The sequence below is a fragment of the Corvus brachyrhynchos genome, unplaced genomic scaffold (assembly GCF_000691975.1).
Source record: "Corvus brachyrhynchos isolate BGI_N302 unplaced genomic scaffold, ASM69197v1 scaffold30, whole genome shotgun sequence".
Classification (NCBI taxonomy): Eukaryota; Metazoa; Chordata; class Aves; order Passeriformes; family Corvidae; genus Corvus; species Corvus brachyrhynchos.
This window is the reverse complement of record NW_008235742.1, coordinates 249375-264018: the sequence shown is the minus strand read 5'-3', so window position 1 is coordinate 264018 and position 14644 is coordinate 249375. Positions and strand designations below refer to the sequence as shown.

Here is a 14644-nt window from a genome sequence, read left to right as displayed (position 1 = left end):
GTGGCGCAGCCCCGCGGCCGTTCCCGCTGGAGGGAAACTGAGAAAACCAGCTCCGTCTTCCCTGTTTTCTCTCATCAGCCGGATGAAAAGACCTGCGAGGATTTAGCGGAAGGCGGCCGCTACTCAGCACCCCCGGACAGCTCGGCGTCACCGCAGGCCCAGGACGGCACCTCCCCGACGGCCTCGCTCTTCATCGACAGCCTCACCACCGAGGGTGGGTGCCCAGCAGGCGACCCCTGATCCCCAGGGATTGTCCCTGGACTGGTGACCCCAAATCCTTGATCCCTGAGAAGGTGGCTCCCAATCCCTGATGCTCGTCCTTGGACAGGTGACCCCAAATCCTTGATCCCTGAGAAGGTGGCTCCCAATCCCTGATCCCTGGACTGGTGACCCCTCACCCCTGATTCTGATCCCTGGACAGGTGGCCCCTGATCCCTGGGGATTGTCCCTGGGCAGGTGACCCCACACCCCTGATCCCGATCCCTGGGCCGGTGACCCCTGATCTTGATCCCTTGGAAGGTGATCCCCCATTCCCGATCCCTGGAGAAGTGATCCCCATCCCTGATTCTGATCCCTGGACAGGTGACCCCAAATCCCTGATCCCTGAGAAGGTGACCCCCAATCCCTGATGCTCATCCCTGGACTGGTGACCCCAAATCCCTGATCCTGGGGCAGGTGATCCCTTATGCCTGATTCTCATCCCTGGACAGGTGATCCCAAATCTCTGATCCCTGAGAAGGTGACCCCCAATCCCTGATCCCAGGGCAGGTGATCCCTCACACCTTTATTCTGATCCCTGGACAGGTGACTTCCCCCATCACTGGGGATTGTCCCTGGGCAGGTGACCCCACATCCCTGATCCCGATCCTTGGGAATGTGATCCCTGATCCTCATCCCTGGGAAGGTGATCCCCCATTCCCAATCCCTGGACAAGTGATCCCCACCCCTGATCCCAATCCCGATCCCTGGGCAGGTCTTTCACTGCCTCATAAAGCAAATCTAAATCCAAGTAAATACAAGGAGCAGATGGGTTTGGAGCAGGATCATGGAATGGTTTGGGTTGGAAGGGACCTTAAATCCCATCCAGTCTCATGGGCAGGGACACCTCCCACTATCCCAGGTTACTCCAAGCCCCATCCTTGGGGCGGGATGAGGACAGCAGATGATGCAAAAGGGAAGGAAGGGCAGCCAAGAGGTGCCACCTGAGGGAATGTGGCACGGTGGGAAGAGTTTTAGAGTTTTTCCGGCTTTTTTACCCATTTGTGAAGGTCAGCAAAGCAACCAAGCCACGGTGGGCGGGAACCCACAGGATCCTGAAGGGATTAATCCCGGAGAGAGGGGCTCGGGATTCCAACGGGCTCAAGGCTTCTGGGACCTTCAGCCTGGAATTAACGTGGTGATCGCGCTCTCCTTGGGAATGCTGCTCCTTCCAGCTCCACAAAACCCCCCCGAGCTTCCCTGGAGATCCCCCCGAGTCCTAAAGCTCCATAATCCCATCACCACGGGGCCGGCCCCGCCGATCCTGGCACAGGGAGCGCCGCAATTTGGCTGCTTAATTGTCCCTACCGCAAAGTGCTAATTAGGATAAATAGAAAGGAGCGTTGGTAATTGTCCTTCAGTGGTGGAAGGAGCTGGGTGGGGGAACGGAGCTCCTTCCTGCCAGGGCTGACTTTGAAAGGAGCGCTTAAAGGGAAGACTTGGAACAGCAGCACGGAGATTGTTTTCCAGCCCATCGCCCGGTTCTTGGAAAAAACAGAGCGAGAGGCTTTGTGTGACACAGCCAGGCATGGAGTTAATTTGGGATCTTGGACGGGAACGAACGGCAGCTGCGCCCGGAGGAGGATTTTGGAGAACAGCAGAGGAGCAGCTACACGAGGGAGGGGACCTGGTCCATGGTGTTCTCCCTGGCCAGCCGAGATCCCTGGATCTGTGTCCTCTCCAACCAGACCAACTCACTGGATCCACATCATTCCCACCAGCACAGATCCCTGGATCTGTGTCCTTCCCAGCCAGCCCAGCTCTCTGGATCCTCATCCTCCCCACCAGCCCAGCTCCCTGGATCTGTGTCCTCCCCACCATCCCACCCCCCTGGATCTGTGTCCTCCCCAGCCAGCCCACACTGGTGGATCTGCACCCTCCTCACCATCCCAGATCCTTGGATCCGTGTCCTCCCCAGGCAGCCCCGTTTTTTTGGATCCACATCCTGCCTGGATCTGCTGCTGGAGCTGCTGGTGCACAGCCTGACTCACCGGCCACGTGCCGCTGCCGTGGCCAGCACACGTGGGAGCCAAGCCCCGGGAATTCTGGATCAGGATTTGGGAGCCGAGCCAAGCCCCAGGAATTCTGGATCAGGATTTGGGAGCCGAGCCAAGTCCCGGGAATTCTGGATCAGGATTTCACCCTCGTGAGGGCGGTGCTGTGGAGCCTGTGGTGAGACAAAGCCTTGCCTGATGGATCCTGGTTCTTCCAGAGCAAGGCAAGGAACAGAAGTGGATTTCGAGCATCCCGTGGGTTTATTTGGGATGCGTTGGCTGCAAATTCCAAGGACACCCAGTTACGGATCAAACCTGGCACTGGGAGCAGGGAACGACCCCGTCCCTCGGGTGTTTGTGCTCCAGGTGCCTCCTCACTGAAGGAAATCCGCAACCCACACCCCGCTCACTGTCACTGTGGCTTCTCAGGTGCTTCCCTCGTCCACAGAAATTTCAAACTCTCCAGAGACCCCATTCCAGAGGGATGGGAGTGGGTGGGAAGCACACAGGGATATCACAGAAAGCTCCTGACTTGATTTTTTCACCGCGTTTTCTCCTTTTCAGACGACACGAAGCTCAACCAGTTTGCGGGAGGAGAGGGTAAGGCCTTCACCCCCTCCCTCTGCTCCAAGGGAACCCAGGTTTCCCTGGATTCGGGTGCACGGGAGCTGTGCTTGGGCACTGGGGTGAACCCCAGAGGGATCTGGGTGCAGTTCCTGTTGTCCAAACCCCGATTAGAGCAAATCCAGGCAGTGAAAAGAGAGCTGGGAATGATCTGGTTTATCCTGCTGCTCTTTGTCCGCTTTTCCCGCTCATTCCCGCTGTGCCGGCTCGAGGAGTTTTCTCCTTCCGCGTAATTCCCATTATTTGCAACATTTTCACTGACACAAAGTCTCTTTTTCCTTCGAATTTCTCTGGCTGGGACACAAAATCCAGCGTCAAATCCAGCTATGAAGCATCCTCTGCCCAGCTCTGCCTTTTCCCTCCCTTTTCCCGGCAATCCCAGCTCAGTCCCAGTCTTTCCATCAGCCCCAAAGTGCTGCCGTAATTCCAGAGGTTCTGGAAGGCTCCAACCCCTCTTCCCCAGGTGTCAGATCCCCTTGCAAAGCAGGAGTGAATCCCTATTCCCTGACGGCAGCTCTGGGAAGTTCAGCTGGCAGAGAGGAGCCCCAGAGCCTTCAAAATCCACCATATTCCTAATTTTAGCCAAATTTCCCCCCCAGCCGGGATCCATTTGTGTTGGAAAAAAGGGTCCATGGACTCTGGCGGGGGGAGGAATTGCAGTCCAAACCAATATGGTTGATAAAAGCAAGCTCCGTTTATTAGCAATGCAGAGGCACTTATATAGTATACCAGCTCGTTAACTCTTAAACGGCTTAAAACTTAATCAAAGCGCATTTCTGCTTCTACATAATTGGACTTACATTGGCAAGCTTCTACAGTCATGTTATGATTAAAAGAATTCCGAGTTCACCCTCCTCCCTCCGGGTCTTATCAGCGCAGCTGCATCGCTTCAAAACTCCCTTTTTGTTTCCCAGGCCTGTTTCTCACACAGGGATTTTTCCTCATGCGGAGTTTTTCTCACAGAGGCCTTTTGCTTGCAGGCTCTTGCTTGTACAGTTCTTTTATCGGTCCCATAATTCTATCAATGATCCATGCCCCTGATCCTTTAATAATTTTGCAACAAATTCGCCCTTTTTCTTTTTGTACAAGCAATACTCGATGGGTCACAGATGTAGTGACTTTGTATATTATCTTCTGCAAGCGCTGGCATAGGCAACACTCTATTATTAATAATATTACTAGTCCTACACAGTAATCAAATGCTACACAAATAAAACCAGCCATGATTTTAAACGTAGTAACTTTAAGCATCTTTCTAAGCTGAGACCATCTTCTTTTTGTAATTGCGTGGTTAATTGATGTAACTTACTTATCTGCTTGTGAATCAGGACAAAGCGGTTAGAAAAATTTATACCTTGGAACTTTTCACAGCCGTGGCTGTGAGCTAATAATAGAAAATCAATGGCTACTTAATTTTATAATATTATAAGTCTAACACTAATAACATTTACACTTAACTCATTAAGCATTTGCAAGGTTATATTAAACTCATCCCTCTCCCAGCAAGCAAGTTTATGCAAAATTGCGAACTTACATTAAACGCATTTGGGAACAGCCGGCGGCACCCTCTGTATCCCGAGGTCTCAGCGCCGCTCCGGGCTCAGCTGGATCCTGTTTTCCAGGTGTGGGAAGCAGCAGCCTCCCTTCGCAGAGCTCCGGAGCCCCGATGCCCACGGGCACCATCGTGGGCATCGTCGTGGCCGTGCTGCTCCTGGCCGGGATCATCCTGGCTGGAATTTACATCAGCGGCCACCCCACGTCCACCGCCGCCCTCTTCTTCATCGAGGTGAGCGAGGTTTTGGCTTCCCACCCCAATCCTCGTCTTCCAGAGGATAACGGGGAGCGGCAGGAATTTTGGGAAGTTCCCATCCCAGTCCTTTTCCGTGGTCCTGCTGCTCTCCCCACCCCCCGAGCTCGGCCTCTCCTTCCCTCACGGTTTTATTTCTGCCTCTGGTTCCCCTCGTGGGGGAAATTCCAAGCGGGTTCTTGGGAATTTCGGATCCGTGAGGAGCGCCCGGAGCCCGCAGGAAACGTGAAAATCGCCCCGTTCACGTGATTTTTGGTGGATAATGGTTTTGTTTCTTCTAATTTTGGATTTATTTTTGCTAATTTTGGATTTCTTTTTGCTAATTTAGTGGTTTTATTGTTGCTAATTTTGGTTTTATTTTTGCTAATTTAGTGTTTTTATTGTTGCTAATTTTGGTTTTATTTTTGCTAATTTAGAGTTTTTATTTCTACTAATTTTGGATTTTTTTTTTTCTAATTTTGGTTCTATTTTTTCTAATTTTGGATTTATCTTTGCTAATTTTGGTTTTATTTCTTCTAATTCTCGTTTTATTTTTGCTAATTTAGTATTTTTATTTCTACTGATTTTGGTTTTATTTCTTCTAATTTTGGTTCTATTTTTGCTAATTTAGTGTTTTTATTGTTTCTAATTTTGTTTATATTTCTTCTAATTTAATATTTTTATTTCTTCTAATTCTGGTTTTATTTTTGCTAATTTAGTATTTTTATTTCTTCTAATGTTGGCTTTATTTTTTCTAATTTAGTGGTTTTATTTTTTGCTAATTTTGGTTTTATTTTTGCTAATTTAGTGTTTTTATTGTTTCTAATTTTGGTTCTATTTTTTCTAATTCTGGTTTTATTTCTTCTCATTTTGGTTTTATTTCTTCTCATTTTGGTTTTTTTTTTCTAATTTAATGTTTTTATTTCTTCAAATTCTGGTTTTATTTTTGCTAATTTAGTATTTTTATTTCTTCTAATTTTGGCTTTATTTTTGCTAATTTAGTGGTTTTATTTTTTGCTCATTTTGGTTTTATTTTTTCTAATTTAGTGTTTTTATTGTTTCTAATTTTGGTTCTATTTCTTCTAATTTTGGATTTATTTTTTCTAATTTAGTGTTTTTATTCTTGCTAATTTTGGTTTTATTTCTTCTAATTTAATGTTTTTATTTCTTCTAATTCTGGTTCTATTTTTGCTAATTTAATATTTTTATTTCTTCTAATTTTGGTTCTATTTTTGCTAATGTAGTATTTTTATTTCTTCTAATTCTGGTTCTATTTTTTCTAATTTAATATTTTTATTTCTTCTAATTCTGGGGTTTTTTTGCTAATTTAATATTTTTATTTTTTCTAATTCTGGTTTTATTTCTTCTCATTTTGGTTTTATTTCTTCTCATTTTGGTTTTATTTTTTCTAATTTAATGTTTTTATTTCTTCTAATTTTGGTTTTATTTTTGCTAATTTAGTATTTTTATTCCTTCTAATTTTGGTTTTATTTCTTCTAATTTTGGTTTTATTTTTGCTAATTTAGTATTTTTATTTCTTCTAATTTTGGTTTTATTTCTTCTAATTTTGGATTTATTTTTGCTATTTTAGTATTTTTATTTTTTCTCATTTTGGTTCTATTTTTTCTAATTTAATATTTTTATTTTTTCTCATTTTGGCTTTATTTTTGCCAATTTAGTATTTTCAGTGTTGCTATTTTCCATTCTATTTTTTTCTCATCTTTGCTTCTATTTTTTCTAATTCAATATTTTTATTTTTCCCCGATTTTGGTTTCATTTCCCCGTGTCCGTGACGAGCCCCTGGAGTGGCTTTGGACGGATATCGGGGTCCCACATCCCGACCCCAAGGAAGGGCTTTGATTCGGGGTTTTTCCTCCTTCTGTGCCATCAGAATTCAGGATTCATCTGCAAAACAACCCCACGGATCAGGCCCTAAACCCTCTTCCCCTGCTCCATTGGCCTGGAGGGATTTTGTGCATTGGAATTTCCAGACTTTTTTGTTTGTTTGGGGTTTTTATAATTTTTTTTCAGTTTGGTTTGGGGCTTTTGTGGGTTTTTTTCTCATTTTTGTGGGGTTTTTTTGTTGGGGTTTTTTCTCATTTTTACGGCGAGAGCTCCAAACGGAGGAGTTTTAATTCCTGGCATGGCGGGGGGTCCGACGATCTCCATCTGGAGCGGGGAGAGGGGTGGGATCCCGAGGAAGGAGGAGTGGGACGGATCCTGGCACGGGAGCTGCTGCTGGGCTGAGCAGAATTCAGCCCTCGGCCTCTCCTGACCCATCCCTGGCTTTTTCCTGGAGCCTTTTTCCTCCACTCCACCCTCAGCATCTCCTGACCCATCCCTGGCTTTTTCCTGGAGCCGTTTTCCTCCTCTCAGCCCTCGGCCTCTCCTGTTCCATCCCTGGCTTTTTCCTGGAGCCGTTTTCCTCCTCTCCGCCCTCGGCCTCTCCTGATCCATCCCTGGCTTTTTCCTGGAGTGTTTTTCCTCCACTCCACCCTCAGCCTCTCCTGTTCCATCCCTGGCTTTTTCCTGGAGTGTTTTTCCTCCACTCCACCCTCAGCCTCTCCTGATCCATCCCTGGCTTTTTCCTGGAGTGTTTTTCCTCCACTCCACCCTCAGCCTCTCCTGTTCCATCCCTGGCTTTTTCCTGGAGTGTTTTTCCTCCACTCCACCCTCAGCCTCTCCTGATCCATCCCTGGCTTTTTCCTGGAGTGTTTTTCCTCCCCCCTGTGCAGAGGGAAGCTGCAGAGGATGATCTCTGAGGCCTCTCCCAATCCAGATCCCGAAATTCTGGTGGGATTTATCCACCCCCAAGGAGAAGGGGCAGTGCTTGTCCTTGCTCTGACACAAAGAGCGGAGCCGCCTCTTCCAGGGAATGCTCGTGGTCCTCCTTGGCTGCTCCAGGCACAGATTATCCCAGTTTTTCCAGGCTGATTTCACTGGAAGCTCCATTCCCTCCCCTGCTCCCCATTTGGTGGCTCAGCCCAGTGGGATCGATGCATTTGAAGCATTAAACGATATTTTAAAACTCATTTTTATCACCAAAACCTCGAGCTCTCCCACCGATGACGTCCTTTGTGCCTCGGGACCTATTTTTTCCCATTTTTCCCGCTTTGCCTGTAGGAATTGGGGTGAAGGGCTCAATCCCAGCTCCTCACGTGCCTCTGTTTCCGTCCCCAGCGGAGGCCGCACCGCTGGCCCGCCATGAAATTCCGGAACCGCTCCAACCACGCTTCGTACGCCGAGGTGGAAGCGGCCAGCCAGGAAAAGGAGGGATTTGTGGAGGCCGAGCAGTGCTGAGCGCTTTTCCCGAGGAATCCCCAGGAATCCCCAGGAATCCCCAGCCTCCCTGAGTGCCGGAATCTTCCGTCGTCCCATTGCAAAGTGTGTCCCCTCTCAGGAAAGGAGCGGCGAGGAGAGGGAGAAGACCCCAAAAGGAGATTTTTGGGATGAATGAGGGCGGCCTGGGTGTGTCTGGATCCTCGTGGGCAGTGCCTGGAGCGGCACCAGGCTGGAAAAAAGCGCAGCCCATTCTTTTTCAGCTCCCTGGGGATTTCTGCCTTTTTTTGGTTGTTGTTCCTCTTCCCTCCTTTTGCTGGAGCCTGGACAGGGGCAGGGATGGTGGGGAAATCTCCCTGTGGGCAAAACAGGGATTTGCTGGAGCAGCAGAGAGGATTTTTGGGGCGCCGGTGCTCAGGAACGTTGTGCCGGTGCCTCTGGAGCGGCTGGGAAGTGGGAACAGATCCCGTGGAATCCCAGGAGGGGCATCCAGGGCTCCTCTCCCACCCCTCACCCCCAGCTCTGTCCCTTTCTCCTCTCTCCTCCTTCCACTGACATTTGAATTTTGCCTTCACGGCTCAGCAGCCTCCAGCCCTGGATCTTCTCATCCCACCTCTGTTTTTCCACCCCTGTGCCTCCAACTCTCCCTTCCGAGCAGCCCCTTCCAGCCCCAGCTCCTGGGAAAGGGGAATTTGGTTTGTTCTGAGGACAAAACGCCGCCGAGGATTCACCTGCAGGATCTGTGCGGGCCCCACCGGCTTTGCTGCGCTTTTGGGCACTTAATGAGTTTTGCTGAATTGCTAATTGTGACCCTTGGCCCTTAAAGGGGAGGGGGAGGGGGAAATAAATCTGAGATTCTGCCAAAACGCGTCCTCTGATGGCCACGGATGCGGCGGGAGCAGAGAGGGTTTGATGGGACAGAGCTCTGGAGAACGGGATAAATCCTGGAGTAAATCCAAGCTCGTTCTTGGGTGTTTCAGATCCATGAGGAGTGCCTGGACACCGCAGAAAACCTGAAAATCCCCCCTTTAACATCATCATTTTTAGGGTTTTTCCTCATTTTGGTTCATTTCCCCCATGCCTGGGATGAGCCCCTGGGTGGGTTGGGATGGATTCGGGATCCCACATCCCCAGCCCAAGGAAAGGCTTCGATTCGGGACCTCTCAGGGTTTTCTCCTCCTTCTGTGCCACCAGAACTCAGGATTCACCTGCAGAACAATCCCACAGATCAGGCCCTAAACTGAGGGGAAAAAACCCCCACAGAACCCCACAGATTCTGGCGGAGGTAAATTTTCTTTCCACCCAAAAACTGTTGGATTACGGGGCTTTTTCCCCCTCCCTTTTATTTTTAATTTCCTCTTTCTCCTCGGCTTTTTATGCCCATGATCATTTTGGGGATATATTTTATCCTCTGGCTGCTCCAAAGGCAGGGTCTGTCTAATTCACGTTTTCCTTCTCACCTGCCGAATTTATGAGGCCGTTACGGATAAATACGGATCTTTGGTGGCATTCAGACCCCAGATTCGACTTCCCCGCAGCCACTGGGGAGGGGGTTTTTTGCTGCATTTTAAGGCATAAAAGCACCAAAATGTTCAAGCCGAGTCAGGATCGTGGCCCAGACAGATTTGGAAGAGAAGTTTTATTCCCAAGTAAAGCTTTTCCCTAAAACCTGTTCCTTTCCCCGAAGTGGGAAGGATTCAAAGGGAATTCACCCAGGTTTTGCCCCAAATCTGATCTCCTTTGTAATGGTAACGAGCAAATTTTTTCTCTGGATTTTGCTCTTTTTCAACGGTTTAAATTGGAATTATTAATTCCAATCGTTTTAGGCCGGGTTTTTCCTGTTTTTCTGCACCTGAGCACACGGGAACAGCGAGATTTTGGGTCCTTCTCTTCCCCCGCAGCCCCTGGAAGTGCTGGGAAACATCCAAGGGTTCTGAAATGCCACGGATTTAAAGGAAAGCTGCCTTTAAAGGGCGAGCATTAGTGCCAATCGCTGAGCCAGGATTTTGGGAGGATTTGGGGAAAAAAATACAGAGATTTGGGAAGGATTCAGGTGGGGAATCCCAACATCCACAGCACGGAAATGGCTGGATTGGGATGCGTAGAACACCTGGAATTCAGGGAGATGCCGAGTTATTAAAGGCTCTTTAATTTTAAATTATTTAAAATTTTGCCTTGAAGGGAAGAACCAAACCCAGCCAGGCTCTGCTCCAGAGGTTTGGGATCTGGGCATTCCCAGGTGCAATTCCTCAGCTCCGAGGTGGTGGAGTAAAAGGAGAAATTCCTGCCCAAAATCAGCTCCAGGCTGGATCCAGCTGGGGATGCTGCGTGCCAAGGAGGAGAGCAGGAATTCCCTGTCCTGCTTTTCCATGTTTGCAGCTGGAATTTCAGCCTGGGGAGAATCACTTCCTGAATATTCCTTGTGGTGGAAGAGGAGTTGGAAATCTGGGAAATCCGGGAAAATCCAGCGCTGCCAGGGCTTAGAAAAAAGGGGGAAATGGCTTTTCCACGGCCAGGTTCTGTCGGAAAGCAGAGTCTGGATGCTCCAAATCCAATCCTCCTTTTCCTGCCCGGGAAACTCCGAGGTGCTGGTTAATCTTGGAGTGACGATGATGACATAAAATCCGTTTAATTTCGCTTTTCCAGCCACATCCTGAAGTTTTCCTCTGCATCCCTCTGGATTCTGGGCTTGCTTCAGTGTCCCTGTGTATCGTGACCTCCTCTTATATCACGACAGAGGGGCTGGGGGTGCAGCTGTGCCCGGCTTGGGTGGCTCAAAACGGGGAGAAAACCCCAAATTCTGCCCCAGCTCCTCCTTTGTGCCACTGCTGGGCCCGTCCCAGATGGGAAATTCCATCCCTTCCCTGCTCCTGGAACCTCTGAGCTGGAAAACAGCTGGGAAAACACAGCCTGGGCTTCAGGGGAAACCCAAGGGAGGGAGGTTTGGGGTGAAAAAGGGGGTGAAACCTCCTTTTTTTGACTTAAAAACGATTCTCTGCGTAACTAAAGGCCGATTTTCCACACTCCTGAATTTCCAGCAGAGTCTGGAGCGTTCTGAGGGACCCGAGGCACTTCATCCCTCTTTTCCTGCAGAGCGTTTGCCATGGATTCTCTGCATGGGATGGAGCCTGGATAGGGAATAAAAACCTAAAAACCTCTTCCTTTCGGAAGGCTTCTTTTTCCAAACAAACCCCACAAAGGATTCTTTGGGAATGGCTTTCACCCCGGATTTTTTTTTCCACAGATGCTCCAGGAATACAGGGAATTATTTCTTTTAAGGCTTTTTTTTCCTTCTCGTTTATTCTGCTTGGATTATTTCGATTTTTTTTTCCCCTTGGATCATTTGGTTTTTAAAAATATTCAAGATCAATGTTTTGATCTCTGCGTTGCTCCCAAATAATTTCAAATATAAATCACTTTAAAGGTCATTCATAAACCCGGGAGCTCAGGGCAGCACTGCACACCCAGGCTTCTCTTTGGTTTTTTTTTTTTTTAATCTCTATCCATTTATTCCCATCAGAAAAATAAATAATAAATCCTTTATTTCCCCCCCCCGTTTTCCCTTTCACCCCGTTCATCCCTCTTTTCCTGCAGGAGCTTTTTCCAGGCTGTGCTAACAATGCAAACAGGTGGGAGGGAATTGAATCAGGATTAAAGAATTCTCCTGTCCTGGTGCCTTGTTCTGTCTCTGCGAGCGGAGAAGCAGCAGATCTATAATTAGGGATGAAAACATTCCTTTTTGATAGAAATACTCCGATTTTTTTTTTTTAACTGAAACGCACACAAATCCCCACTTTTTAATAGAAAATGAATTAGGAATTCCATAGCTGCCAACAAATCGTCTTCACACCAAACAACACCCCCCGAAATGCAAAGAAACCAGGATTTGTACCCTGGAAATGCAAGCCCAGGTACAAAGCAACATCCAGGGCCATCATTAATAGCACTGACAGCAAGGAGGGAGCAGATTGCTCCAGCAGGGCCCGTGGGTGGAGGAAGAAAATCTCAAATAGATGCTCTGAATCTGCATTTTCCAGGCAGAATCAAGCTCTGGGTACGGGTGGGAGAGGGGAATTTGGGCTCCTGCTTGGGTGTTAAATGTATTTATTGTGCCTCACTCAGCAGGGAGGGATGGGAATGGTTTCCTTTCTCAGAAAGAATTTGGGAATTTGCTGGTTTTGGGGGGATATTTGCAGGGAGAAGGTGTTTTTAAGGCACGGGGGAATCACATGGAGGTGCTTTTTCCCCCTCCCACAAGGCAGGGATGGGAAGAGGAGAGGGTGGATTCCTGGGGTGGGATAATTACCAGCACAATCCTGAAAAAAAATGGGTTTCAAGGAGCAGGAAACCCTTGCACGTTTCCCTTCAGCTGCCACGAGAGGATCCTGAAATCACCTTCACCTCCCGCCACAATTTTCCCGTTACAAAAAGATGAGGAAAACTCCAATTCCGAACATTTCCCGTTGATTCTTCTTCTCTTTCCCCTTTTTTCACGCCGCAAATCCCGATTGTTTAGCAAGTAGGTCAGGCCAGGCAGCAATTTTCCCTCACTCTCAGGAAAAAGGAGCTAAATTTTCCTGCTCCCCTCCTCGATTTGAACTCCAGCTATAAAATTTGACAGGTGGGTTTTGCTACTTTTTAAATAAAATCTGACAAAACCCTCGGCGCGTGCCGGCAGCGCTCGTGCAAACCCTTTCCCCCCCCTCCGCCCCTGCCAAAAATGACATCACTGATAAAGAAGGAGGAAAAAAACCTCTTCAATTTGCTTTTTTAAGGGCTGAACGGAGCAGGCTCGCCGCTCTTTTTGAGGATAATTGTGGGGTTTCGTGCTCGGTGACGAGCTGCAGGCAGCTTCCTCCCCGCCAGGGTTTTGTTCCCCGATTCCTCTTGGCTGCTGGAGGATTTTTAATTCCTCCAGCTGAGGAAAGGGACTTCCAGAATAACCAGAGAGCCCCAAGGTGAGGATTTCTGAGCTCCTTCACCTTTCCCAGCTGGTGGAGGTGGGGATACCTCGATGGAACATCCAGGAAAAAATGAGGATCTGTGATGGCTCCTGCAAGGAGGCGGCCTGGAGGGGTCTGACAGCAAAAGAGGCGCGAGTTTGGATGTGATCCATGAAAAAGAGCGGATTCCAGGAGTTTCAGCATCGGGAATGTGGGATTGCTGGGCGGGCAGCACTGGGAGTGGGACCCTCATGACCTGGAGGGGTTGGAGCGTGTCCAGGGAATGGAGCTGGGAAGGGTCTGGAGCACCAGGAGTGGCTGAGGGAGCTGGGAATGTTTATCCTGGAGAAAAGAGGGATCAGGAGGGACCTTCTGGATCTCCACAAGTGCCTGACAAGGGGGGACAGCTGGGGAGGTCAGGCTCTGCTCCCGGGGAATGGGGACAGCAGGAAAATCCTGGCCTTGGGATGTGCCGGGGGTTGGACATCAGGAGGAATTTCCTCATGGAAAGGCTTCTCCAGCCCTGGACAGCAGCCCTGCCCCATCCCTGGAAGTGCTCAAGAACCTGTGCATGGGGCACCTGAGGACATCATTTAGTGCTGGCTTGACCATTGGACTTGTTGATCCTAAAACGGGTTTTCCAGCCAGAACAATTCCAGGATTCCACGATTCTAACCCAGGAGCTTGGAGCAACGATCAGCTTCATCAACATTTTTTACGTGTCATGGCATTCCCATGGTATTCCCACCGTGCAGGCCGGGTCCTTTTCCCTCCTTGGCCAGGACAGCACCTCTGGGGAGGATTTTCATCCCTACCCAATCCAGATTTTCCTTGTTTTTTTCCCAAGGAATAACAGGCTGGGCCCAAGGAAACTGAAAAGATCGTAAAGCAGAGCGGCCCTGGCTGCAATCACTCCTGAGCTGTTCCGGAGCTTCCCGTGGCTCCAGTGGGTAATTATCCCACAGACAGCTTCCCACATGTCTGGGGCTGGATGCTGCATCTTAAAACGTGGGAGAAAGGAAAAAGCAGCGATTCCAGCTGGAGGAGCTGGGTTTGGGATGCTCACGGATTCTCAGGAAGCCACTGGGTTTTTTGGGGGGGGGGGCTGGGCTCTGTTTGCCTGCAGAGCTGGAAGGTTGGGAAGAGCTGGAGGTGGGGAAAAAAAAGAGGAATGTTGAGGAGGAAGAAGGAGCAGGCTGGAAAATGCAGAGGGAGGATCCTCGAATCCCAAATCCTGGGATTTGGTAAGTGCAGGATGTGAAGGATGAAGGGTGAGCGACAAACACGGGGCACGCTGGGACCACCTCTGCACCCACCCCATCCCTGTCCTGCCTCTTCCACTCCCCCATTCCCTCCATCCCAAGGTTTAGTGCCATCATCCGAAGGCAGCGAGCAAGAGCTGGGGCTCTGGATTCTGCCTCTGGAATCTTCCAAACCACCTTGGAGAGGTCCCCGAGCTGCTCCTGCCTCAGCGTGGTCGGGCGAGGCCAACACCTCCCGCACGGGGAACCGAAATCCCAGAGGGATTCAGGGCACTCCAAGCATTTTAAAATCCTTGGAAGCGAGGCCTGGTGGAAGGGCAGAGGCTGTTAACTCATCCCAGCCACCGGCACGGCCCAAAAATGGGGTGGGAGACGCAAGAAAAGGGCAACTCCCGGCGTTAAATCCACTCCTGCCCCCGCAGAGCCAACTCCAATCCTGGGGGGAATGGGGGCGGGGAATGGGGGATGGGGGATGGGGGCCGGGAATGGGGACTGGGG

At 49.3% G+C, this 14644-nt stretch overlaps 1 protein-coding gene and 1 long non-coding RNA gene across 2 annotated transcripts in view; both read left to right on the top strand.

The window, feature by feature from the left end:
- Positions 1–11098, top strand: part of PLXDC1 (plexin domain containing 1) — a 23100-nt gene extending 12002 nt beyond the window's left edge. Inside the window, exons 10-13 of the mRNA XM_017744693.1 lie at positions 79–214; positions 2817–2852; positions 4499–4662; positions 7843–11098. Coding sequence (XP_017600182.1) covers positions 79–214; positions 2817–2852; positions 4499–4662; positions 7843–7962 — 456 coding nt within the window. The 3' untranslated portion in view covers positions 7963–11098. The remainder of the gene's footprint in view (positions 1–78; positions 215–2816; positions 2853–4498; positions 4663–7842) is intronic.
- On the top strand, positions 238–1939 carry LOC108447008. The gene is made up of 2 exons (XR_001862372.1): positions 238–421; positions 583–1939. It is a non-coding gene; the product is annotated as an uncharacterized LOC108447008 (long non-coding RNA).
- Positions 11099–14644: the final 3546 nt, after the last annotated feature.